Here is a 26,602-nt window from a genome sequence, read left to right as displayed (position 1 = left end):
AACACCTACTATGCACCTCTGTGAGGGACATTAAGAAAATAATATTTTCTTATGTACATACCACAGCCTACCTCACATTTTACTTCTACTGCTCACCTTGCTTACCTCCACAAGGTTAAAAAAAAGTTGAAAAAGTGTCTTATCATCTGTATACACTTTTGACACCTAGTACTGGCTTACACTGCTAAATATTCAGCAAAAATGTTTGATGAGTGAATATTCTTGGTTTGTTTCATTTACTGCTTTCCCCCTATCTCTAGGGGAGGCAATACAGAGGAGGCATGTTACATTATGTTAACTGCTATAGAAAAATTCATTTAAAATCGAAGCACACTTTTAAAAATATATGCGTGTCGACTGAAAAAAAAAAGCATAACCTAAAAGCTGAGAATTATGCTTTATTTGGTGAACTTGTTGAGGACTTAAGCCTGGGAGGTAGCCTCTCAGATAGCTCTGAGGGACTGCTCCGAAGAGGTAAGGGACGAGCCAGGATATATAGAAGTTTTGCAAAAAACAAACCAGGTATTGAACATCAAAAGATTTCTTCTAATTGAAGGAAAAACAAACAACTCAAATTAATGAATTTAACACTTTTCTATGTATGGGAAGATGCAAGAGTCTGGGCTCATTGAAATCATTCCTTTGATACACACCTTAACTATCTAGGGCCAGTATCCTATTTTTCTCCATCCTGAATCCCCTCAGGGTGCACAGTCGGGGGGTGGGGGGCTGCAATGGCTGATGGCTTGATGGTCACAACATCCTTTGTTTACTGATACGGCAGGTGACATTTTTCGTCCACATACGTGTATCTTCGTTACTGGAGTGGTGGGGATGGGGAAGAATCGACAAGATGAAAATCCAGTCTTTGTCTTATTAGAAATGCAAAGTGTTCCAATGTAAGATTGTGTGAATTTCAGGAAACTATATATCAGGTGTCCAGAGTCCAGACTTGCAAAAAACACACAGATGAAAGCAAATTTCTGTCTAATCTTTATCTGCCTTCTGATTAAAAGACAGAAAGAGCAAACCATCAGAAGTGATCTTCAGGCATTTCTGGGAATACTTGCATCCTGCTACAACCCCTCAACACTAATATGATGTCTTCTGGCTCAGCAGCATTTTCCTTGTTTTCTATTTATTCAGGCCTCAGATCTGTGGAGTGGATCATAATTAGGAATCTGGTCATCCTTTCCCCAGCTCAGATTCAATTAGCCATATGTTACAGGCAGCAAACACAGTGGCTGTCAAACTTCAGCAATTACCAAGGGGAAAAAAACATGGTGCGGTCAAAACTGTGGACTTAAAAACCTCTTGAAGTAGAAGCAAACTCCTAATTATAGAGCAATTATCAGAATTTTGTCTGGTCATTCATCAGTCATCTCCACGGACCAGCTCTGGAAATAGCAGCCTCTCATCCACGTGGGACCGAAGTGCTGAGCTCTTGGAGCAAAGGTATCAGAAAATGAAATGAGTAAATATGCAATTCTGTTTACTTTCTCCATCTCAACAATGAAGAAAAATCAATGGGCTTACAGAATATGGCAATTGTACTTTTAAATGAAGGCTCTTTAGAAGGCAGGGTTTTATTTTTTTAACATATAAAGGCTGATTCCAAACAAGTGATGTACTCATTGTGGAAGGCTTTATGCTTAATTAGGGCTGTGATGGGTCAGCCCTGCAGTGGGAAAGCCTTAGCGTGGAGGGTCACCATTAAATTCATTCTACTCAAAAAAGGTGAGATTAAATTTCAGCATCTGACATGGAAAGCTGTGTGAATTCTGAACTTTTCTTCTCTGTTACACACTGATTTGTTAGAGAAAGGAGCTGGAAGTCCTAGGGGTAGATAACATTAAAAAAATAGTTAAAAGAAAATGAGAATAGAAATGTGAGTTTCTTGAGGAAACACATAATTAGGAAGGCTTGGTGAAGAAATCTACCGCTTAAAAAAAAAACCTATTAATTTTTGGCTACCCTACCCATTCATGGTCTTCTACAAAGAAGAAGGAATAGAGTTACAATACAGCCACACTCTATTAAAAATAATATTTATTCAACAGCAGGTCTGCCTCCTGGGCTAATTCCCCCTTAAAAAAGGCCTATTATAAATCCCAGTAATTCTCCCATGAGCTCTACAAAGAGTGTTTCTTCGTGGTGGGTTTGAGTATTTTATCCACTATAATTTAAATGTCTCAAAGGATGTCACTCCAAATCATTTCCCTTGGGAGGTTGCTCTAGCCTGAAAAATATCTTCATTAAGACATTTCTGTAGTATTTAACCTGGAATTTTTCTATTTTGTTTTATCTGGCATCAGAAATACATCCTTTTCTCCCCAGCCTTGACCACTGAACTTTATTCAAGCAGCTAGTATGTTGGCATGAGAAGGGTGGTTCCCTTTTCTTCATAAAATAAGTGACTTTCAGATGTAGAGAACAAACAAACGTATGGACACCAAGGGGGGAAAGTGGGGGTGGGTTGGGGGGGGATGAACTGGGAGATTGGGATTGACATGTATACACTGATGTGGATAAAATAGATAACTAATAAGAACCTGCTGTATAAAAAAACCCCCAAAAAACAAAAAAACAAAAAAAACCAAACCAAAAAAAAATAAAATAAAATAAGTGACTTTGAGCTCAATTGTACTGAGTACACGAAAATTCCTGTTTGAGTTCATCCACTCTAAGTATGTGTCTTTGTCTGTAGATACCAGTTTTGAGAATTTGGTCAAGGAAGAGTTGACCTTTTGTTAGAGGAAGATGAAGGCCAGTGGAGAGAAGTTTTAAATGTAAATTTTAACTTTCTCATACAAACAGAGTTTTTGTGTTTTTAAACATTGAAAGGTTAAACTTTTTTTAAAAATAAATTTATTTTTTATTTATTTAGTTTTGGCTGCTTGGGTCTTTGTTGCTGCGCGCAGGCTTTCTCTAGTTGCAGCGAGCTGGGTCTGCTCTTCATTGCGGTGCGTGGGCTTCTCATTGCAGTGGCTTCTCTTGTTGCACAGCACGGGCTCTAGGTGCACGGGCTTCAGTAGTTGTGGCATGCGGGCTCAGTAGTTGTGGCTCGCAGGCTCTAGAGCTCAGGCTCAGTAGTTGTGGTGCACGGGCTTAGTTGAGAAGAGAAACTAGAAAAGAGGAAACCCACACACCACAACTAGAGAGAAGCCTGCACGCCACAACGAAGAGCCCACGTGCCCGACGAAAGATCCTGCATGCCTCAGTGACAATCCCGTGTGCCGCGACTAAGACCCGACACAGCCAAAAATAAATAAAATAAACAAACAAACAAAACAAAACAAAAAACCAAAAAAAAAACCCCCAAAAACAAAAAACAAAAAAACTGGGGAAGTATCTTGCTAGGGAGTCAAGGCACAGATTTCTGACCCCTTTATGAACTTCAACCAAAAACCTTTAGCTTTAAACACTTCTACTTTAATTTTAATAACTTAGTTGGAATGACAAGGGAGGTGACGGTTGTGAAAGCCAATATATTAAAAGACTGTCGAGGAAGGCTTGGGAGCTCTGTGGTACAGGATAATTCAGTCAGCTCCATAGGGGTGAAGATCTTTGTACCTGGCTCCCTCGTGTTTTTCAATGTGTGCGCACATTGACAGTTCTATGGGAAGCAGAGCACTCCAATGGAGGTCCTAGAGGGTCCACAGATGGAATAGTGCAAGAGAATATATATATATATTTTTAACAAAGAGAGTTAAATTAAAGCTTACATGTGGTTTGAAATGGTTGCTGTTCTTTCTCTCTGACAACCTTACAATTCACCTTTGGTAAAAAGAAAACTCTGAAGTCCTCCATTTAAATCAGTGACATGATGCCTTTAGTAAGGATTGTTGTGTTGGGCTGTAATGTAAGATTATTCAAGGCACAATAAAAAAGACCAGGGCTGAATTTAACAGGACATTGGCTGCAAGTAGCATTGTCACTGGACACCACCCACTGGTTCATGCTGAACGTTTCCTTAAGCTTTTAAATGTTGAAATTTAAAACACATATGAGGATTCATTGCAGCACTATTTACAGTAGCCAACACATGGAAGCAACCTAAGTGTCCATCAACAGATGAATGGATAAAGAAGATGTGGCATATATATACAATGAAATATTACTCAGCCATAAAAAAGAGTGAAATAATGCCATTTGCAACAACATGGATGGACCTACAGATTATCATACTAGGTGAAGTAAGCCAGACAGAGAAAGACAAATATCATATAATATCAGTTATATGTGGAATTAAAAAGAAAAGGATGCAAATGAACTTATATACAAAACAGAAATAGATGCACAGACATAGAAAACAAACTTATGGTTACCGAAGGGAGAAGTGGGTGGAAGGATAAATTAGGAGTTTGAGATTAACATATACACATTACTATTTATAAAACAGATAACCAACAAGGACCTACGGTAAAGCACAAGGAACTATACTCAATATTTTGTAATGACCTAGAAGGGAAAAGAATCTGAAAAAGAATATACGTATATATATATATAACTGAATCACTTTCCTGTACACCTGAAACTAATACAACACTGTAAATCAACTATACTTCAATATAAAAAAATTAAAAAAAAATACAAGGAGATCCTGCTATATACAACAACATGGATGGAACTTGAAGGCATTATGCTAAGTGAAATAAGTCAGATAGAGAAAGGCAAATACTGTATGATATCACTCATACGTGGAATCTTAAAAAAAAGCTGAACTCATAGATACAGAGGACAGACTGATGGTCCCAGAGGTTGGGGGAGGGCATGGCAAAATAGGTGAAGGTGGTCAAAATGTACAAGCTTTCAGTTTTAAGATAAATAAGTCCTGGGGATATAATGTATAGTATGGCAACTATACTTAACAATATGTATTGTATATTTGAAAGTTGCTAAGAGAGTAGATCTTAAAAGTTCTCATCACAGGACTTCCCTGGTGGTCCAGTGGCTAAGACTGAGCTCCCAACGCAGTGGGCCTGGGTTCGATCCCTGGTCAGGGAACTAGATCCCATGTGCTGCAACTAAGAGTTAGCATGCTGCAACTAAAGATCCCGCATGCTGCAACTAAAGATAATGCATGCGGCATGCTGCAACTAAGACCCAGCGCAGCCAAATAAATAAAGAAATAAATATTAAAAAGAAAAAGCTCTCATCACAAGAAAAAAATTTGTAATTGTTTGAGGTGAGGGATGTTAACTAAACATATCGTGGCAATCATCTTGCAATATATACATGTATCAATCAAATCATTATGTTGTACACCTAAAATGAATACAATATTATATGAATTATATCTCAGTTAAAAACCCTATTATTATTAAATTAATATTAAATTAATTATTTCATGATTATTAAATTGATTAAATTTCAAAAGATAGTTTGGAAAAAGCATATATAAAAGCACATATGAAATATATAAAACAAAAATGTGTGCCCTAATGATTTATCACAAAGCAAACCCTCATGTAAACACCACTCAGATCAAGAAACAGAATCTCACCGACACTTCCAAAGCCTCTCTCATGTCCCCTTCATCTCCTCCTGGCAATTATGGTAATCACTTCCTCGCTTGCTTTACAGTTCCAGTGTATCCCCAAACTCTGTAGCTCTGTTTTGAATTTTATAGTAAATGGAATCCTACAGTATAACTGCTTTCATGACCAGCTTTTTTCTGCTCAAGATATTTGTGAAATTTACCCAGGATCTGATTGTAGCTGTAGTTGGTTCATTTCCACTCTTTTATAGTCTTCGATTGTATATATCTAAAATTTATTTATATATTTTACTCTTAGTGTGCATTTGGGTATTTCCAGTTTGAGGCAAGAAAAAATAATACTGTTAAGAACACTATTCTACTGTCTACTGGTACACGTGTACACACATTTCTCTTTTCTCTCTTCCTAGGATTGGAAATGCTGGGTCCTAGGGTGTGCTTGTAGTCAACTCTGCTGCTACTGCCAATCCCATTTCTGAGGGGGCTGTACTAATACACTTGTCAAGCAGCAGTGAATGAGGGTTCCTGCTGCCCTCTACTTGCCTCAATGATTACTATTATCAGTCTTTTAAATTTTAGCTGTTTTGATGGGTTTTGTAGTTAAAGGGAAATTTTCTCTACTCACAACTCCTCTGACACCAAATGTGTGGATTTTTCAAACCAAGAAATTCTCTAATTCTCTGTGGATACCCACGGTATGTTATACAATTTAATTCAATTCTGACACTACTACCTGGATTTAGTACAGACCCTACAGCTTAAGGGCTCAGTCCCACAACACTGCCCCCACCTCGGATGCTAATTGCAAGTAGAAGGTCCCAGGTTATCCATACTTCTGTCTTACTTGGCTAAAACTTGGGGGTTCCAACAACCCCCCTGATCAGGTTTGGTAATTTGCTATAATGGCTCACAGAACCTAGGCAAACACTTTACTTAGTATTACCAGTTCGTTATAAAGGATGTTATAAAGGATACAATGAACAGCCAGATGAAGAGGTACATAGGGCAAGGTGTGGGAAAGGGGTGTGGACCTTCCATGTCCTCTCTGGGTGTGCCACCTTCCCAGCACCACCATTTGTTCACCAACCTGGGAGCTCTCTGAACCCTACTGTTTAGGGTTGTTATGGAGGTTTATTACATAGGCATCACTGATTAAATTACTGGCCATTGGTGATTAATTCAAACTCCAGTCTCTCTCCCCTCCCTGGAGGTCGGCGGAGGTGGGACTGAAATTTCTAAGTTTCTAATCATGCCTTGGTCCTTCTGGGGACTAGCTCCCATTATGAAGCTAACCAGGGACCCCAGTGACAGTCATCTCATTAGCATGTGATAAAATGCTCCTATCACTCTGGAGTTTCCAAGGGTCTTAGAAACTCTTGTGTCAGGAACCAGGGACTTAGTCCAAATATTATAACAAAAAATGCTCCTGTTATTCCTATTATTCAGGAAATTACAAGGGTTTTAGGAACTCTGTGTCAGGAACTGAGGGCAGAAACCAAATATATATTTCTTATCAAAGTAGTGTTATCTCACTTATTGTTAGTTTACATTTCCCCTGAGTTGAGTTCCTTTCACATGTTCATATATTCATTGGCTATTGGCTATCATATTTTGTGAAGTTGCTGTTCAAATCTCTTGCTCATTTTCCTTTTTGGTTGCCAGACTTTATTATTGTTGTTGTTGTTGATCGCAGGATTGTTTAGGTGATTCAAAATATTGTCCCTCATTCTGTGGCTTACTTTGTACTTTCTTGCTGGTGTCTTGATGAACTTAATACAGTAAAATTTATAAATCTTTCCTTTATGCTTTTGGTGTCTTGTTTATAAAGTCTTTTCCTACTGTAGGTCATGAAAATATTCTCCTGTCTTATCTTCTAGAAGCTTCAGCGTTCTGTATTTCACATTTAACCTTGCAATCCATGTGGAGCTGTTTTTTCTGAATCGTATGTAATTGAGTTCAAGGTCCATTTTCACCTGCCCCCACGCCCAGCAACCCCCTATTGGGATAGCCAATATTCTCAACAACATTTATTGTAAAGTTATGCTTTGCCTAAGGTTTGGAAGTGTCATCTTAGTCATTCAGGAATCTATATATGCACAGTCTTGATTTTATCCCATTATTTTATTTGTCTATCCTTTCATTAATATGATATTGTCTCAAATACTGTCACATCAGGGAAATTATCAACGTCTTGTAGAGTAAGTTCTCGCACCATGAACTTCTTCAAGAGTACCCTCACTATTCTTAGTCCATTGCCTTTCCATTGATTTCCATTTTGGAATCAGGCTAGTCCACTGCATTTTAATATATTTTCTAGAATCAGCTTTCGAATTCCATAACAACAACAACAACAAAACAAATACACACACATAAACATCAACATACACTTAATATGATACATACATAAACCAAATTTAAAAACTGATTGGGGTTTTACTCTGATAGCCCTGAATCTATAGAATAGCTTGAAGAAAACTGACATCGTTATATTAGCGAATCTTTATACTCATTGACATGGTATGTCTCTCCATTTAATTTGGTCTTCTTTAATGGCTCGCGGTAATGTTTTACAGATTTCTGCAGTTTTTTTGTTTGTTTGTTTATTTGTTTTTGCTTTTCCAACTGTACTTAGAAAAACAAATCCAGGTCCCAGTGCCCCCATGCCCTCCCCCACCCCAGCCATAATTTAAACAACTTACAGACAGAGTTGGGGCCAGGGTGTGCGGGGGGGAGGGAGGGACAGAGAGGGAGGAGGCGTGTGCTTCTTGGTTATGGGACCCTCGGCCCCTCCCAGGCCCCCAGGGGCCATGGGGTCAGCAGTGGAAGCCTCAGCCTGCCTGCACCCCCAGGGATCTCTGTGAGCTGCACTACTCCTCCTAATTCTCCAAGAGCAGGGGGCCAGCCTCCTGGCCGAGGGTGGACTCCGGGTCAGGGTGGATCGGCAGGCCCTCGATGGTTAGCAGCACATGCCAGATGCCCAGCTGGTGTCCAGTCCCTCTTGAGCATGTTGACGCAGGTCTCACCGTTGGCGTCCACCTTTGGATGGAAGATCTTGGTCAGCGAGTATCCTTGGGTGGGGAGGCAGGACGGTCCTTCCCCAACAGGAGTTTCATACGGAATAGGCCTCCGGCGCCTGGGGTCCCCTCGGGGCTCTCGATGGTGACTTGCAGGTCGGTGAGGTCCTCCTCGTTGGAAAAGACCTTGATGCCATCAGGTGGGTCAGCTGTCAGCATCATCACCTCCTGTACACCAGGTGGATGATGGGGGAGGGGGGCAGGTTCCCCACCTTGGAGTTCATGACTGCCACTGGCAAGGGGAGGGTCCCTCGGCCCCCTTCCTGAGCTGGGGGGCGGTCCCCAACTGCTGCCACTGCGGCCCCAGGGGCCCCAGCTCCCCTTCCCCCTGCCTCAGCCCCCATGCACTGCGCCTGCAGCTCCACCCACCCCGGGTGCTGGTCTTTTTTTTTTTTAATTTTTTTTCCATTTCAAAAGAAATTTATTTATGATTTTTTTTATTACACATACAGGCTTTGGTCATCTGGACCAAAAAATTATTTTTTAAAAAAGGTTTTTTAGGTCTTTGTTTTTCAAGGCAAATGACCACTTATTAGATGTTTGATTTTGTCCTCAAATCCCAGTCAGGTCTACTACCCTGATGAACTAGAAAGGACTTTGTGGGCCCTCATGATGCCTTCTCCGTTCTCCAACCTCTCAAGGCTCTTTGTAGATCGTCTCTTTGATGCAATACTCTGAAACCCCTGTAATCTGGGGGGGTATTAGTTGGTCAGGTGTACTCCCATCATTCCCTATTCCAGCTTCCTTGTCATTCAGGGTCACCTGTCAGGTTGCACAATATACACAAGACAATCTGCCACAAAACACAGCTCTTCTCTTTTGCCTCACAGAGGAACTAAAGTTCCAAAATATATCCAGACCCATCTTCCAACTGTCCTCTAGTTCTTCCCAGTCTTTCCAAAGCAGTCTCACCCCTACATTCTTTTTTTAAAAAAAAATATTTATTTACTTATTTGGCTGCACTGGGTCTTAGTCACAGCGTGCAGGCTCTTCGTTGCAGCGCATGGGATTCTCTTTAGTTGTGGCACACTGCCTCCAGAGCTCTCAGGTTCAGTAGTTGTGGCACACGGGCTCTCTAGTTGTGGCCTGTGGGCTCTAAAGCATGCAGGCTTAGCTGCCCCGAGGCATGTGGGATCTTAGTTCCCCACCCAGGGATCACACCCGTGTCCCATGCATTGGAAGGGGGATTCTTAACCACTGGACCACCAGGGAAGTCCCTCATCCCTACATTCTTGATCAGCTACATCCAAGTGGTGCCTTCTACTGCACCTCTAAAGTGGGGAGATTCTGACCCCAAGTCTTCAAATGTTCCAAGATTCCAGGAAACAATGCTGTCACATGGGTAACAGCAAATGTTGGGCCTTGCCCAACATTTAAAAAACACAGCAAAGGAACATAATAAATCTGACCACTAAAACAACTTTTGATTTAGCCCCATATCCCTTATTTGAGTATTTCTCAAACAAAAGTTGTTTTTCAAGAACCAAATATATTTGACAATCTAAACCTCTATGGAGGTCACCAACCACTGACCCTAAGGGAGATTGTTACATGGGGGTAAAAAACATACAAAACAAAACAGAGAAAATGACAAGCTGTTTTAGCTTCCTCGAGGTGTCGGCCCATTCTTATCAGTTGACCAGAGTCCATTAGCAGTGAACTGGAGACCCTCCTTCAGGACAATTCACTTTTCTCCATCCGCCAGACCAGCTCGACCAACATCTCTGCCACCTTTTCGATCTCCTTGGCCTTCTCGCACAACTGCGATACTCTGTCGGCAGTCTCCCCACCGGGATGCCCATTCAAGGCGCCGTCCTCCGAGGCCTCCACCTGTGTTTTTATCTGGATGAGCAGATGGTCCATCTCCCACAACTTGCTCCTGGTCCTCAGACACGTGCTCCCGGCTTTTCGGGTGAGCTCCGTGATGTCCTCCAGCAGCTGGTTGATACCTGGGAGCAGGAACTGCTCCAAATCCATCTCCGGCTCCAGCACGTCCACCTCCTCCGGTGCTTCCACCTCGTCCAGGTCCAAGGGCCACATTTTTCCTGCCACTGCTTCAGACCCACAGTCCCCTGGAGATGGCTGATCAACAGTTACTGCTCCAGTCGAAGTGACCCACACTCCTGGTCAACAGTATTCCGGAATTATCTTCTAAAAATTTCTCTTTACGCCTCTCACTTCCCAACTGCTCTGGGAAGAAACGCCTCACACGCAAACAGCGGAGCCCTCAATTCGCGGGTCTTTGCTGCCCTTTCATGACACTGCTGGTCCTGTGTATCTTGTGTAAGATTTGATATTTGGTAGTTGGATGTTTTCAGTTTTGTTATAAATGGTATCATTTAAAAATCTTATTTTCTAGCTGTTTATTGCTGATATAAAGAAATGCGTTTGTGTGTATCTGAAGCTTCTAGAAGATAACAGGAGACGTGCCTTCATGACCTGGGATAGGAAAAAAAATGCTTTTGTGTATTTTAAATAGCAACTGTGTTGAACTCTCTTGTTAATGCTAAATACCTGTAATTCTTTTGGAATTTCTTTCTTCCCCCCCTAGCTTTACTGAGATATAATTGACATATAACATTGTGTAAATTTAAGGTGTACAAATGTGATGATTTTCTATATATATATAATATATAAATATATACATAATATATAAATATATATATAAATGACTAGCACAATAAGGTTAGTTAACATATCCATTACCTCACATAGTTACAATCTTTGTGTTGTGTTGAGAACTCTTAAGATCTACTCTCTTAGCTGCTCTCAAATATGCAGTACGGTCTTATTAACTGAAGTGACCATGTAGATTATAATCTCAGAATTTATTCATCTTATAAATGACCACCTTCATTCATCCCTCACCCTACCCCTTGGCAACCACCAATCTATTATGTTTCTATGAATTTGGCTTTTCTAGATTCCATATGTAAGTGAGATCATACAGTATTTGTCTTTCTCTGCCTGACTTATTTTACTTAGCATAATGCCCTCAGGGTTCACACATATTGTTGCAAGTGGCAGGATTTTCTTCTTTTTTATGACCGAATTATATATATATCTCACGTTTTTAAATTTATTCATCCTTTCATGGACACTTAGGTTGTTTCCATGTCTTGGCTATTGCAAATAATGCTTTAATGAAATAGGGGGTGAAGATATCTCTTTATTTATTTACTTATTTTAAAATTATTTAAATTATTTATTTAATTGAATTATAATTAACATACAATATTATATTAGTTTCAGGTAAAATAGATAACTAATAAGAACCTACTGTATAGCACAGGGAACTCAATACTCTGCAGGTATTTCTTTGAGACAGTGATTTAATTTCCTTCAGATATATACTCAGAAGTAGAATTTGCTAGATCATATGGTAGTTCTATTTGTGTGTGTGTGTGTGTGTGTGTGTGTGTGTGTGTGTGAGATGTTTATGTGTGTGGAAACTCCATACTGTTTTCCACAGTGGCTGTACCATTTTACATTCCTTCTTTAGAATTTCTATGAACATACACACACGTATCATCTGTGAATAATGAAAGTGTTATTTCTTCCTCTCCAATCTCTTCCTCCTTCTTCAATTTTCTTTCTCTCTTTCCTTCTCTCTCTCTCTCTTTTTTCTGTAATAGCTATGCTCCCTTTCTGCACTGTCTGGAACCTTCAGTTCATTGTTAAATGGGAGTGGTGATAGCAGACATACTTGTCTTGTTCCAGGTAGGAAAGCTTTCACCATTTCATCACTAAGCTTAATGCTTGCTGTGTATATCTTGTTGATACTGTTTTTGAAATAAGGAAATTACCTTCTCTTCCTAGTTTGCTAAGAATCTTTATTATAAATAGTGAATTTTATCACAATATTTTCTCCATTTATTAAGATAGTCATATGATTTTTCTCTTATTCCATTAATGTGATAAATTATATTGCTTGATTTTTAACTGTTCAATTTTGTATTCCTGAAATAAACCCAAATTTTTATATTTTGCTAAATTTTATTTGTTAATATTTTACTTGGATTTTTTTCCATCTGTTCTGGGTGACATTGGCTTGGAATTTTTCTTTCTCAGGATGTTTTTGTCATGTTTTGATATCAAGGTTATTAAGCTCCCTCAAAAATGATGGGAAATAGTCCCTCGTTTACTGTTCTCTAGAAAAGTCTGTTTAACTGTTTGGTAGAATTCACCAGCAAAGCCATCTGGACCTGTTGTTATTCTCTGTGGAAAGGAATTAAATTAACAATCTAGTTTCTTTGATAGTTGTAAAACAACTTAGGCTTTCTACTCTTCTGTTGGTTTGGTAACTTGTGTTTTTGTCCATGTCATCTGAATTTTTAAGTTTATTGGCATGAAGTTTTTCATAATATCCTTTTATGATCATCTTAATGATGATCTATAGCAGGAGTCAGCAAATGAAAACTCTCTGGCCAAATCTGACCCATGGCCTGTTTTTGTTTGGCTCAGCGAGCTAAGAATAATTTTTACATTTTTAAATGTTGTTAAAAACAAAATGAAACAAAACAACAGAACAAAACAAAACAACAAGCATACACACAAGAATATGTGACAGAGACCTTAAGCCCTGTTCTTATCTTTATATTCCCTTCATTTTATTTATTTTAAAAAATTTTATTGAAGTATAGTTGATTTACTATGTTGTGTTAATTTCTGCTGTACAGCAAAGTGATTCAGTTATACATACATATTCTTTTTCATATTTGTTTTCATTATGGTTTATCACAGGATACTAAATATATTTCCCTGTGCTATACAATAGGAGCTTGTTGTTTATCCATTCTGTATATAATAATTTGCATCTGCTAATCCCATATTCCCAATCCTTCCCTTCCCTATCCCCCTCACCCTTGGCGATCACAAGTCTGTTCTCTATATCTGTGAGTCTGTTTCTGTTTCGTAGATATGTTCATTTGTGTTGTATTTCAGATTCCATGTGTAAGTGATATCATATGGTATTTGTCTTTCTCTTTCTGACTTACTTCGCTTCGTATGATAATGTCTAAGTCCATCCATGTTTCTGTAAATAGCATTATTTCATTCTTTTTTATGGCTGAGTAATACATATACACACACACACACCCCCCGTATCTTCATTATCCATTCATCTGGATAATATCCATTGATGGACACTTAGGTTGTTTCCAAGTCTTGGCTATTGTAAATAGTGCTGCTACAGACATAGGGTGCATGTATCTTTTCGAATTATAGTTTTGTTTGGATATATACCCAGGACTGGGATTGCTGGATCATATGGCAACTCTATTTTTAGTTTTCTGAGGAACCTCCATACTGTTTTTCATAGGGGCTGCATCAATTTTTATTCCCACCAACAGTGTAGGACGGTTTCCTTTTCTCCACATCCCCTCCAGCTTTTGTTATTTGTAGACGTTTTACTGATGGCCATTCTGACTGGTGTGAGGTGGTACCTCATTGTAGTTTTGATTTGCATATCTCTAATAATTAGTGATGATGAGCATCTTTTTATGTGCCTAATGGCCATCTGTATGTCTTCTTTGGAGAAATGTCTATTTAGGTCTTCTGCCCATTTTTTGATTGGGTTTTGTTGTTGTTGTTGTTATTGAGTTGTAAGAGCTGTTTGTATATTTTGGAGATTAAGCTCTTATCAGTCACAACATTTGCAAATATTTTCTCTCAGCCTGTAGGTTGTCTTTTCATTTTGTTTATGTTTTCCTCTGCTGTGAAAACAAAAGCTTATAAGTTTTATTAGGTCCCATCTGCTTATTTTTGCTTTTATTTCTATTGTCTTGGGAGACTGACATAAGAAAACATTGGTATGATTATGTCAGAGAATGTTTTGCCTATGTTCTTTTCTAGGAGTTTTATGGTGTCCTGTCTCATATTTAAGTCTTTAAGCCATTTTGAGTTAATTTTTGGGTATGGCGTGAGGGTGTGTTTTAACTTCATTGCTTTGCATGCAGCTGTCTGCTTTCCTTCATTTTAAGTTATTTTATTTAATTTCCTATTCTCAGCTATCTTCGTGAGAGGACAATTTTTGTAAATAATCCATGTGCATTGGAAAAGGTCAGGTGTGCTATAATATTATTTGATTCTTCTATATCCTTCCTGAATTCTTGTCTTCTTATTCTAATAAGTTAATGAAAGTTGTGTAAAAAACTCTTTCTTTTATTGTGGATTTGAATACCTACTGTTGTAGCTCGGATCAAATGTTTTTTCTACATATTTTGAGGTGATGTTATTACATTATAAGAATAATAAAGGAATACTATCAACAACTTTATGCCCACACATTTGATAACCTGGATGAAGTTGGCCAATCCCCTGAGAGACACAATTTGCTGAAACTCACACAAGAAGAAATAGACTATCTGAATAGGCCTGAATCTATTAAAGAAATTGAATTAATTACCTTCTAAACAGTAAGCACCAAGTCCAGATGGGTTCATTGGTGAATTCAATCAAACATTTTAGGAAGAAATTATACCAGTTCTCTACAATGTGTTCCAGAAGATATGAACAGAGGAAAGACTTTATAATTCATTCTATAAAGTCAGCATTACCCTAATACCAAAACCAGACAAAGACATTGTAAGAAAAGAAAACTATGGACCTATATCTCTCATGAACATAGATGTAAAAATCATAAACAAAATAGCAGCCAATCAAATCCAGCAATGTATAAAAAGGATTATACACCCTGACCAAGTGCAATTTATCCCAGGTATGTAAGGCTGGTTCAACATTTAAAAATCAATTAATATAATTCATCACATCAACAGGTTAAAATAGAAAAATCACATAATCTTATCATAGATGCAGAAAAAAGCTTCTGATAAAATCCAAAACTCATTTATAATAAAAACTCTCTTTTAATAGATGGGAACTTTCCCAACTTGATAAAGGACATCTCCAAAAGCCCTATAGCTAACACCATATTTAATAGAAACTTGAAGCTTTCACAGGAAAATCAAGTACAAGGCAAGCATGTCCCCTCTCACCACTCACATTCAATATTATACTGGAAGTTATAGCTAATGCAACAGCTCATGAACAGGAAATAAAAGGCATATAAACTGAGAAAAGGGAAATAAAACTGTCTTTGTTCACAGATGACATGGTCATCTATATAGAGCATCCAAAAGAATTGATAAAAAAAATTCCTGGAACTTGTAAGTGATTATGTTGCAGGATACAACGTTAATATACAAAAGTCAATTATTTTCCTATATACCAGCAATGAATAAATGGAACTTGAATTAAAGAACACAATACCATTTACATTAGCACCCCCAAAATAAATTACTTAGGTACAAAATAACAAAATATGTACAAGATTTATATGAGGAAAGGTACAAAGCTCTGATTAACAAAATCGAAGAACTAAAGAAATGGAGAAGTATTCCATGTTCGTGAATAGGAAGACTCAATATTAAGATGTCAGTTCTTCCCAAATTGATATATAGATTCAACAAAACCAAACAATATACCATCAAGTTATATTTTGGACATCAACAAACTGATTCTAAAGGTTATATGCAGAGACAAAAGACCCCAAATAGCCAACACAATATCGAAGGAGAAGAACAGTTAAGGGACTGACACTACCTGACTTCAAAACTTATACAGAGCTACAGTAATCAAGACGGTGTGGTATTGGTGAAAGAATAGACAAATTGATCAATGGAACAGAATAGAGAGCCCAAAAATAGACCCATAAATAGAGTCAACTGACCTTTGATAAAGGAGAAAAGGCAATACAATGGAGCAAAGATAATCTTATCAACAAATGGCAGTGGAACAACTGGACAGCCACATGCAAAAAATGAATCTAGAGATGATCTTTCACCTTTGACAAAAATGAACTCAAAAGGGATCAGAGACTTAAATGTATTATAAAACATAAAACTATAAAACTAGTAGAGGAGATTGGTTCAACATGGCAGAGTAGAGGACATGCACTCACTCCCTCTTGTGAGAGCACCGGAACCACAAATAACTGCTGAACAATCATTGACAGGAAGACACTGGAACTCACCAGAAAAGATACCCCACATTCAAAGACAAAGGAGAAGCCGCAATGAGACAGTATGAGGGGCGCAATCACAATAAAATCAAATCCCATAACTGCTAGGTGGGTGACTCACAAACTGGAGAACACTTATGCCACAGAAGTCCACCCATTGGAGTGAAGGTTCTGAGTCCCACGTTAGGCTTCCCAACCTGGAGGTCTGGCAACAGGAGGAGGAATTCCTAGAGAAACAGACTTTGAAGGCTAGCAGGATTTGATTGCAGGACTCCAACAGGACTGGGGGAAACAGTGAATCCACACTTGGAGGGCACACACAAAGAAGTGTGCAAATTGGGACCCGGGGGAAGGAGCAGTGACCCCATAGGAGACTGAACCAGATCTATCTGCTACTGTTGGAGGGTCTCCTGGAGAGGCGGGGGGTGGCTGTGGCTCACCGTGAGGACAAGGACACTGGCAGCAGAAGATCTGGGAAGTACTCCTTGGCATGAGCCCTGCCAGAGTCTGCCATTAGCTGCACCAAAGAGCTGGGTAGGCTCCAGTGTTGGGTCGCCACAGGCTAAACAACAACAGGGAGGGAACCCAGCCCAACCTATCAGCAGACAAGTGGATTAAAGTTTTACTGAGCTCTGCCCAACAGAGCAAAACCCAGCTCTACCAACCACGAGTCCCTCCCATCAGGAAACTTGCACAAGCCTCTTAGATAGCCTCATCCACCAGAGAGCAGACAGCAGAAGCAAGAAGAACTACAGTCTTGCAGCCTGTGGAACAAAAACCACATCCACAGAAAGAGAGACAAGATGAAAAGGCAGAGGGCATTGTACCAGATGAAGGAACAAGATAAAACCCCAGAAAAACAACTAAATGAAGTGGAGATAGGAAACCTTCCAGATAAAGAATTCAGAATAATGATAGTGAAGATGATCCAGGACCTCGGAAAAAGAATGGAGGCAAAGATTGAGAAGATGCAAGAAATGTTTAACAAAGACCTAGAAGAATTAAACAACAAACACTTAGAATTAAAGAACAAACAAACAGAGATGAACAATACAATAACTGAAATGAAAAATACACTAGAAGGAATCAATAGCAGAATAATTGAGGCAGAAGAACGGATAAGTGACCTGGAAGAAAGAATGGTGGAATTCACTGCTGCGGAACAGAATAAAGAAAAAAGAATGAAAAGAAACGAAGACAGCCTAAGAGACCTCTGGGACAACATTCAACACAACAACATTTGCATTATAGGGTTGCCAGAAGGAGAAGAGTGAAAGGACACGAGAAAATATTTGAAGAGATTGTAGTCGAAAACTTCCCTAACATGGGAAAGGAAATAGCCACCCAAGTCCAGGAAGTGCAGAGAGTCCCACGCAGGATAAACCCAAGGAGAAACACACCAAGACACATAGTAATCAAACTGGCAAAAATAAAAGACAAAGAAAAATTATTAAAAGCAACAAGGGAAAAACAACAAATAACATACAAGGGAACTCCCATAAGGTTAACAGCTGATTTCTCAGCAGAAACTCTGCAAGCCAGAAGGGAGTGGCATGATATATTTAACGTGATGAAAGGGAAGAACGTACAAGCAAGATTACTCTACCTGGCAAGGATCTCATTCAGATTCAATGGAGAAATCAAAAGCTTTACAGACAAGCAAAAGCTAAGAGAATTCAGCACCACCAAAGCAGCTCTACAACAAATGCTAAAGGAACTTCTCTAATTGGGAAACACAAGAGAAGAAAAGGACCTACAAAAACAGACCCATAACAATTAAGAAAGTGGTAACAGGAACATACATATCAATAATTACTTTAAACGTGAATGGATTAAATGCTCCAACCAAAGGGTACAGGCTTGCTGAATGGATACAAAAACAAGACTCTTATATATGCTGTCTACAAGAAACCCACTTCAGACCTAAGGACACATACAGACTGAAAGTGACGGGTTGGAAAAAGCTATTCCATGCAAATGGAAATCACAAGAAAGCTGGAGTAGCAATACTCATATCAGATAAAATAGACTTTAAAATAAAGACGTTACAAGAGACAAGGAGGGACACTACATAATGATCAAGGGATCAATACAAGAAGAAGATATAACAATTATAAATACATATGCACCCAACATAGGAGCACCTCAGTACATAAGGCAACTTCTAACAACTACAAAAGAAAAAATTGACAATATCACAATAATAGTGGGGGACTTTAACACCTCACACCAATGGACAGATCATCCAAACAGAAAATTAATAAGAAAAAACAAACTTTAAAAGACACAATGGGGCTGATAGATTTAATTGATATTTATAGGACAATATTCCATCCAAAAACAGCAGATTACACTTTCTTCTCAAGTGCACATGGAACATTCTCCAGGATAGATCACATCTGGGGTCACAAATCAAGCCTCAGTAAATTTAAGAAAATCGAAATCACATCAAGCATCTTTTCTGACCACAATGCCATGAGATTAGAAATCAATTAGAGGGAAAAAAATGTAAAAAACACAAACACATGGAGGCTAAACAATATGTTACTAAATAACCAAGAGATCACTGAAGAAATCAAAGAGGAAATCAAAAAAACCTAGAGATAAGTTACAACGAAAACACAACGATCCAAAACCTATGGGATGCAGCAAAAGCAGTTCTAAGAGGGAAGTTTATAGCTATACCAGCCTACCTCAAGAAACAAGAAAAATCTCAAATAAACAATCTAACCTTACACCTAAAGGAACTAGAGAAAGAAGAAGAAACAAAACGCAAAGTTAGTAGAAGGAAAGAAATCATCAAGATCAGAGCAGAAATAAATGAAATAGAAACAAAGAAAACAATAGCAAAGATCAATAAAACTAAAAGCTGGTTCTTTGAGAAGATAAACAAAATTGATAAACCATTAGCCAGACTCATCAAGAAAAAGAGGGAGAGGACTCAAATCAATAAAGTTAGAAATGAAAAAGGAGAAGTTATAACAGACACTGCAGAAATACAAAGCATCCTAAGAGACTACTACAAGCAACTCTATGCCAACAAAATGGACAACCTGGAAGAAATGGACAAATTCTTAGAAAGGTATAACCTTCCAAGACTGAACCAGGAAGAAATAGAGAATATGAACAGACCAATCACAAGTAATGAAATTGAAACTGTGATTGAAAATCTTCCAGCAAACAAAAGTCCAGGCCAGATGGCTTCACAGGCGAATTCTATCAAACATTTAGAGAAAAGCTAACACCCATCCTTCTCAAACTCTTCCAAAATATAACAGAGAGAGGAACACTCCCAAACTCATTCTATGAGGCCGCCATCACCCTGATACCAAAACCAGACAAAGATACTACAAAAAGAGAAAATTACAGACCAATATCACGGATGAATATAGATGCAAAAATCCTCAACAAAATACTAGCAAACAGAATCCAACAACACATTAAAAGGATCATACACCATGATCAAGTGCGATTTATCCCAGGGATGCAAGGATTCTTCAATATATGCAAATCCATCAATGTGATACACCATATTAACAAACTGAAGAAGAAAAACCATATGATCATCTCAATAGATGCATAAAAAGCTTTCAACAAAATTCAACACCCATTTATGATAAAACTCTCCAGAAAGTGGGCATAGAGGGAAACTACCTCAACATAATAAAGGCCATATATGACAAACCCACAGCAAACATCATTCTCAATGGTGAAAAACTGAAAGCATTTCCTCTAAGATCAGGAATGAGACAAGGATGTCCACTCTTGCCACTATTATTCAACATAGTTTTGGAAGTCCTAGCCACAGCAATCAGAGAAGAAAAAGAAATAAAAGGAATACAAATTGGAAAAGAAGAAGTAAAACTGTCACTGTTTGCAGATGACATGATACTATACATAGAGAATCCTAAAAATGCCACCAGAAAACTACTAGAGCTAGTCAATGAATTTGGTAAAGTTGAAGGATACAAAATTAATGCACAGAAATCTCTTGCATTCCTATATGCTAATGATGAAATATCTGAAAGAGAAATTAAGGAAACAGTCCCATTTACCATGGCAAAAAAAAGAATTAAATACCTAGGAATAAACCTACCTAAGGAGACAAAAGACCTGTATGCAGAAATCTATGACACTGATGAAAGAAATTAAAGATGATACAAAGAGATGGAGAGACATACCATGTTCTTGGATTGGAAGAATCAATATTGTGAAAATGACTATACTATCCAAAGCAATCTACAGATTCAATACAATCCCTATCAAATTACCAATGGCATTTTTTACAGAACTAGAACAAAAAATCCTAAAATTTGTATGGAGACACAAAAGACCCCGAATAGCCAAAGCAGTCTTGAGGGAAAAAAGTGGAGCTGGAGCAATCAGACTCCCTGACTTCAGACTATACTACAAAGCTACAGTAATCAAGACAATATGGTACCTGCACAAAAACAGAAATATAGATCAATGGAACAGGATAGAAAGCCCAGAGATAAACCCACGCACCTACAGTCAACTAATCTGTGACAAAGAGGCAAGGATATACAATGGAGAAAAGACAGTCTCTTCAATAAGTGGTGCTGGGAAAACTGGACAGCTACATGTAAAAGAATGAAATTAGAACACTCCCTAACACCGTCCACAAAAATAAGCTCAAAATGGATTAGAGACCTAAATGTAAGACTGGGCAGTATAAAACTCTTAGAGGAAAACATAGGAAGAACACTCTTTGACATAAATCACAGCAAGATCTTTTTTGATCCACCTCCTAGAGTAATGGAAATAAAAACAAAAATACACAAATGGGGCCTAATGAAACTTATAAGCTTTTGCAAAGCAAAGGAAACTACAAACAAGACGAAAAGACAATCCTCAGAATGGGGGAGTATATTTGTAAAGGAATCAGCGGACAAAGGATTAATCTCCCTAATATATAAACAGCTCATACAGCTAATATTAAAAAAAATGGGCAGAAGAAAAAAATAGACATTTCTTCAAAGAAGACATACAGATGGCCAAGAAGCACATGAAAAGCTGCTCAACATCACTAATTATTAGAGAAATGCAAATCAAAACTACAATGAGGTATCACCTCACACCAGTCAGAATGGGCATCATCAGAAAATCTACAAACAACAAATGCTGGAGAGGGTGTGGAGAAAAGGGAACCCTCTTGCACTGTTGGTGGGAATGTAAATTGATACAGCCACTATGGAGAACAGTATGGAGGTTCCTTAAAAAACTAAAAATAGAATTACCATATGATCCCGCAATCCCACTACTGGGCATATACCCAGAGGAAACCATAATTCAAAAAGACACATGCACCCCAATGTTCATTGCAGCACTATTTACAGTAGCCAGGTCATTGAAGAAAACTAAATGCCCATTGACAGACGAATGGATAAAGAAGATGTGGTACATATATACAATGGAATATTACTCAGCCATAAAAAGGAATGAAATTGGGTCATTTGTAGAGACGTGGATGGATCTAGAGACTGTCATACAGAGTGAAGTAAGTCAGAAAGAGAAAAACAAATATCGTATATTAACGCATATATGTGGAACCTAGAAAAATGGTATAGATGAACCGGTTTGCAGGGCATAAATTGAGACACAGAAGTAGAGAACAAAAGTATGGACACCAAGGGGGGAAAGCGATGGGGTGGGGGGGTGGTGGTGTGATGAATTGGGAGATTGGGATTGACATGTATACACTAATATGTATAAAATTGATGACTAACAAGAACCTGCTGTATAAAAAATAAATAAAATAAAATTCAAAAATTCAAAAAAAACACTAATAGAAGATAACATAGAGAAAACCTAGATAACCTTGGGTATGTGATGAATTTTTAGATACCCATAGGAATGATCCATTAAAGAAATGATTGATAAGCTAGACTTCATTAAAATTAAAAATTCTTCCCTGCAAAAGGCACTGTCAAGAGAATGAGAAGACAAGCCACAGAGTGGGAGAAAATACCTGCAAACACATCTGATAAAGGACTGTTATCCAAAACATACAAAGTACTTTTAAAAGTCAAAAATAAGAAAACAAACAACCAGATTAAAAAATAGGCAAAAGGCTGAACAGATACCTCACCACAGAAGGTATACAGATGGCAAATAAGCAGATGATAAGATGCTTTACATCATATGTTATTAGGGAACTGCAAATTAAAACAACAATGAGTTAGACTACCAAGCTATTAGAACAGCCAAAATCCAAAACACTGACAACACCTATTGCTGACAAAGATGTGGAAAAATAGGAACTCTTGTTTATTGCTGGTGGGAATGCAAAATGGTACAAACACTTTGGAGCAGTTTTGTGTTTTTTTACAAAACTAAACATATTTTACCATGTGATCCAGCAATTGCACTCCTTGGTATTACCCAAAGGAGTGGGAAATATATGTCCACAAAAAATCTGCACATGGGGCTTCCCTGGTGGCGCAGTGGCAGACAATCTGCCTGTCAATGCAGGGGACACGGGTTCGAGCCCTGGTCTGGGAAGATCCCACATGCCGCGGAGCAACTAGGCCCGTGAGCCACAACTACTGAGCCTGTGCGTCTGGAGTCTGTGCTCCGCAACAAGAGAGGCCGTGATAGTGAGAGGCCCGCGCACCGTGATGAAGAGTGGCCCCCGCTCGCCGCAACTAAAGAAAGCCCTCACACAGAAACGAAGACCCAACACAGCCAAAAATAAAAAAAATAAATAAAAAATTTAAAAAAACCCAAAAGAACCCCTGCACATGAATGTTTATAGCAGCTTTATTCAAAATTGCCAAACTTGGAAGCAACCGAGATGTCCTTCAGTAGCTGAATGCATAAAAAAACACTCTGGTACATCCTGACAGTGGAGCATTATGCAGAACTAAAAAGAAAGTAGCTATCAAGTCATGAAAAGACACGGAGGAAACTTAAATGTGTATTACTGAGTGAAAGAAGCCAGTCTTAAAGTATACGGTTCCAAGTGTATGACATCCTGGAAAAGGCAAAACTATGGGGACAGTAAAATCAGTGATCAGCAATGAGTGTTTACTGGGATTGGCGAAGTGGGTAGGGATGAATAGGCTGATTACAGAGGATATTTAGGGCAGTGAAAATACTCTATATGATACCATAGTGAAGGATATGTGTCATTATACATTAGTCCAAACCCATAGAACGTGCACTGCAAAGAGTGAACCGTAACGTAAACTGTGGACTTTGGGTGCTTATGATGTGTCAGTGTAGGTCCATCAGTTGTAACAAATGTCCCACTCTGGTGGAGGATGTGGATAATGGGGGAGGCCGTGCGTGTGTGGGGACAGGGGGTTTATGGGAAATCGCTGTACTTTCCCCTCAATTTCTCTGTAAAGCTATAACTGCTCTAAGAGAGCAGTTTTCTTAATTAAAAACAAAAAAAGAGTTGGGAGGAGGAGGAATTGGAAGAAGGTGGTCCGAACCCACGCCCCCCGCACTGCAAGCTCGGAGTCCTAACCACTGGACAACCAGGCAAGTCCCTCATTCCAAATTTTTGAATGTCATTTTTCTTACCTAAATTCAAGCTGTTCACAATCATAAGCAGTAAGAAAGACTTTGATTTAAAGCTTTAGACATCTTTTCATACTTTTACCCAAAATAAATGCTCTTAACCATTTACTCTTAAACATTCAGTTTTAATAATTATTCTACCATCTCATTTCATTTTTTCTCAAGAAACAAGGGAAGTAGATTTTTATAAACAAAAATAACAAATGAGTACTTGTTTATTACCCCTATGTGAATATATTCATGTTGGGTGTTCCTTTATTTTCTTCTGAATGGTGGTGACCTTCGAGATAAAAATAACTGATGGAAAGACAAAGTGAAAGTCTTGCCTCAGAACTGGCTCACAGCCAGAGCTCTGTATGTGCTAAGCTGTACCTTGAAGTGTGGCTGCAGTGTGATTCTGGTTTGGTGGCTGGAGATGTCAGGTTAAGATTCAGGACCCATTCAGCTGTGGCAGAGCTGCAGAGGGACTTACTCAACAACACCAGGTTTGAAGCCAGCGAAAGGAGGGTATGATGGGAGGGGCAGCAGGGGAGGGCCGCAAGGGCTTTATACAGACGCTCATCTAATAGACAAAAAGCTGCTCTGAACTTTAGACCATTCTCGACTCCTGCCTCCACCAAACAGCCACCAAATCCACAGCAACCATACCTGCAATGATTTGTTGGAGACTGAACTGTTCATTTTGATTTCCCTGAACAGGACACCACCTTGCATCCTTCCATCTGTTGATACTAAACGTTCAGAAAAAGGCACCTCCCAGCTGGGATGGGGACCTGGTGTCCTTATCTGACAGGAGAGGTATCTATTACATGACTGGTTCTATGCCTTGCTCAACAGCTTACGTGTAGTGAGGCCATAGACAAATTGCTTTATCTGTGTCTGCTCTTTTCTGTATCTGTAATCTGAAAATAATAGAGTTATACCTCCTCCTTACACACTTCAGTGACACACTTGTGAAGATAAATGGAGGCTGAAATGTAATGTGTCTGCAAAGTCCCAAGAGCTCTGGAAATAAAGGCTATGTATAAATAAAAATGTATTATGAATGCCTGAATATTAATAAAAGCTTTTACATTTTACCCTCATGGCACACTATGAAGTCATAACTGTTGAATATCAAACAGATCTTTTTTTTTCCCCTCCAAAATAACACATCTAAACTCTCTTAGTCCCTAGAAAATAACCATAAAGAAGGTAAAATTCGTCTCTGTGCTCCCAGGTTCCCCTTTTTCTTCTCATCGATGCCACCATTGCAAACAGGTTCAGGCCTTTCACGGACCTTCTACCTCCATTAAAATATACTCTCATCCGAGGATTTCATAAATATGTCGATTGAGGTAGAAATGACTGACAAAGCTAATATGTTACATTTTTTAAAGTATGTTTTTAAACTTGAAAATGGTACACAATCTTTAGCCTAATGGTTTAATCTAAAATGGAATTTTCAGGTTTCCATCTGAGTATCAGGTGAGGTTTTTCTGTTGTTTTTTTTCCCTTCTGATGGTGGTAGGGGTGAGGAAAGGAGGGAAATAACAAGTTGGAGCTTGTGAAATCTTACTACATAGGTCCAGGTATTAAACAATAACTCTAGTATTAAACACTTTCTATATCACCAACCATACTTTTACTCTATCAAATGCAACCCTCACTGAAGTAAATAGTATTTTTTTTTTAAACAGATGAGAGTAGTGAAGCTTGAAGAGATTGAATAACTGAGGTCACACACCCAGAAAAGAGTTGAGTTGAGCTCAAATTTGAACGCAAGCTTGTTTGTCTCCAAAGTGTTTTTCTTAACATGTACAATAATGAAACAAATCATAATTTGTAGAACTGCCCTTATGATTGACTTTGGACTCATCTCCTTTTGTTTCATTCATGCTGGTCAAGCACACATCTTTTGATGCCATAGGGCTTCACATCCCTGGCTCTGTAATTCTTGCCACTGAAATAGACATGCATATATATTCAGCCTGCTCTCCGAAATAATTACGTGGTGGTGAAATATCATCAAAAGATCTATGGTAACTTCTAAATACTCTTCAGTATTTCAACAAATTTAATAATGAATGTGCTTTCACTAAAAATCAGAAAAAAATGAATGCTGTAGTAATACGCATATGTATGACTCAATCCAAAGGCCTTTTTAAAAAATATATATATATATTTATTTATTTATTTATTTATGGCTGTGTTGGGTCTTCGTTGCGGTGCATGTGCCTCTCCTTGCGGTGGCTTCTCTTGTTGTGGAGTGCAGGCTCTAGGCACACGGGCTTCAGTAGTTGTGGCTTGCGGGCTCTAGAGCGCAGGCTCAGTAGCTGTATTGCACGGGCTTAGTTGCTCCGAGGCATGTGGGATCTTCCCGCATCAGGGCTCGAACCTGTGGCCCCTGCATTGGCAGGTGGATTCTTAACCACTGAGCCACCAGGGAAGTCCAAAGGCCTTTTCTTTATCAGCAATTTCCTT

General features: G+C 38.7%; 1 protein-coding gene and 1 pseudogene across 1 annotated transcript; both read right to left on the bottom strand.

Annotated features, from left to right (window-relative positions):
* Positions 1 to 8,195: 8,195 nt before the first annotated feature.
* On the bottom strand, positions 8,196 to 8,798 carry LOC137775759 (ubiquitin-conjugating enzyme E2 S pseudogene; annotated as a pseudogene).
* Positions 8,799 to 10,248: 1,450 nt separating this feature from the next.
* LOC137775703 (MORF4 family-associated protein 1-like) lies at positions 10,249 to 10,614 on the bottom strand. The gene has a single exon (XM_068561802.1). The coding sequence runs from the start codon at positions 10,612 to 10,614 to the stop codon at positions 10,249 to 10,251; it is 366 nt and encodes a 121-aa protein (XP_068417903.1).
* Positions 10,615 to 26,602: the final 15,988 nt, after the last annotated feature.

This window comes from Eschrichtius robustus, chromosome 13, assembly GCF_028021215.1.
Source record: "Eschrichtius robustus isolate mEscRob2 chromosome 13, mEscRob2.pri, whole genome shotgun sequence".
Lineage (NCBI taxonomy): Eukaryota > Metazoa > Chordata > Mammalia > Artiodactyla > Eschrichtiidae > Eschrichtius > Eschrichtius robustus.
Note: the sequence above shows the minus strand (reverse complement) of the source record. Positions and strands in the feature narration are given on the sequence as shown.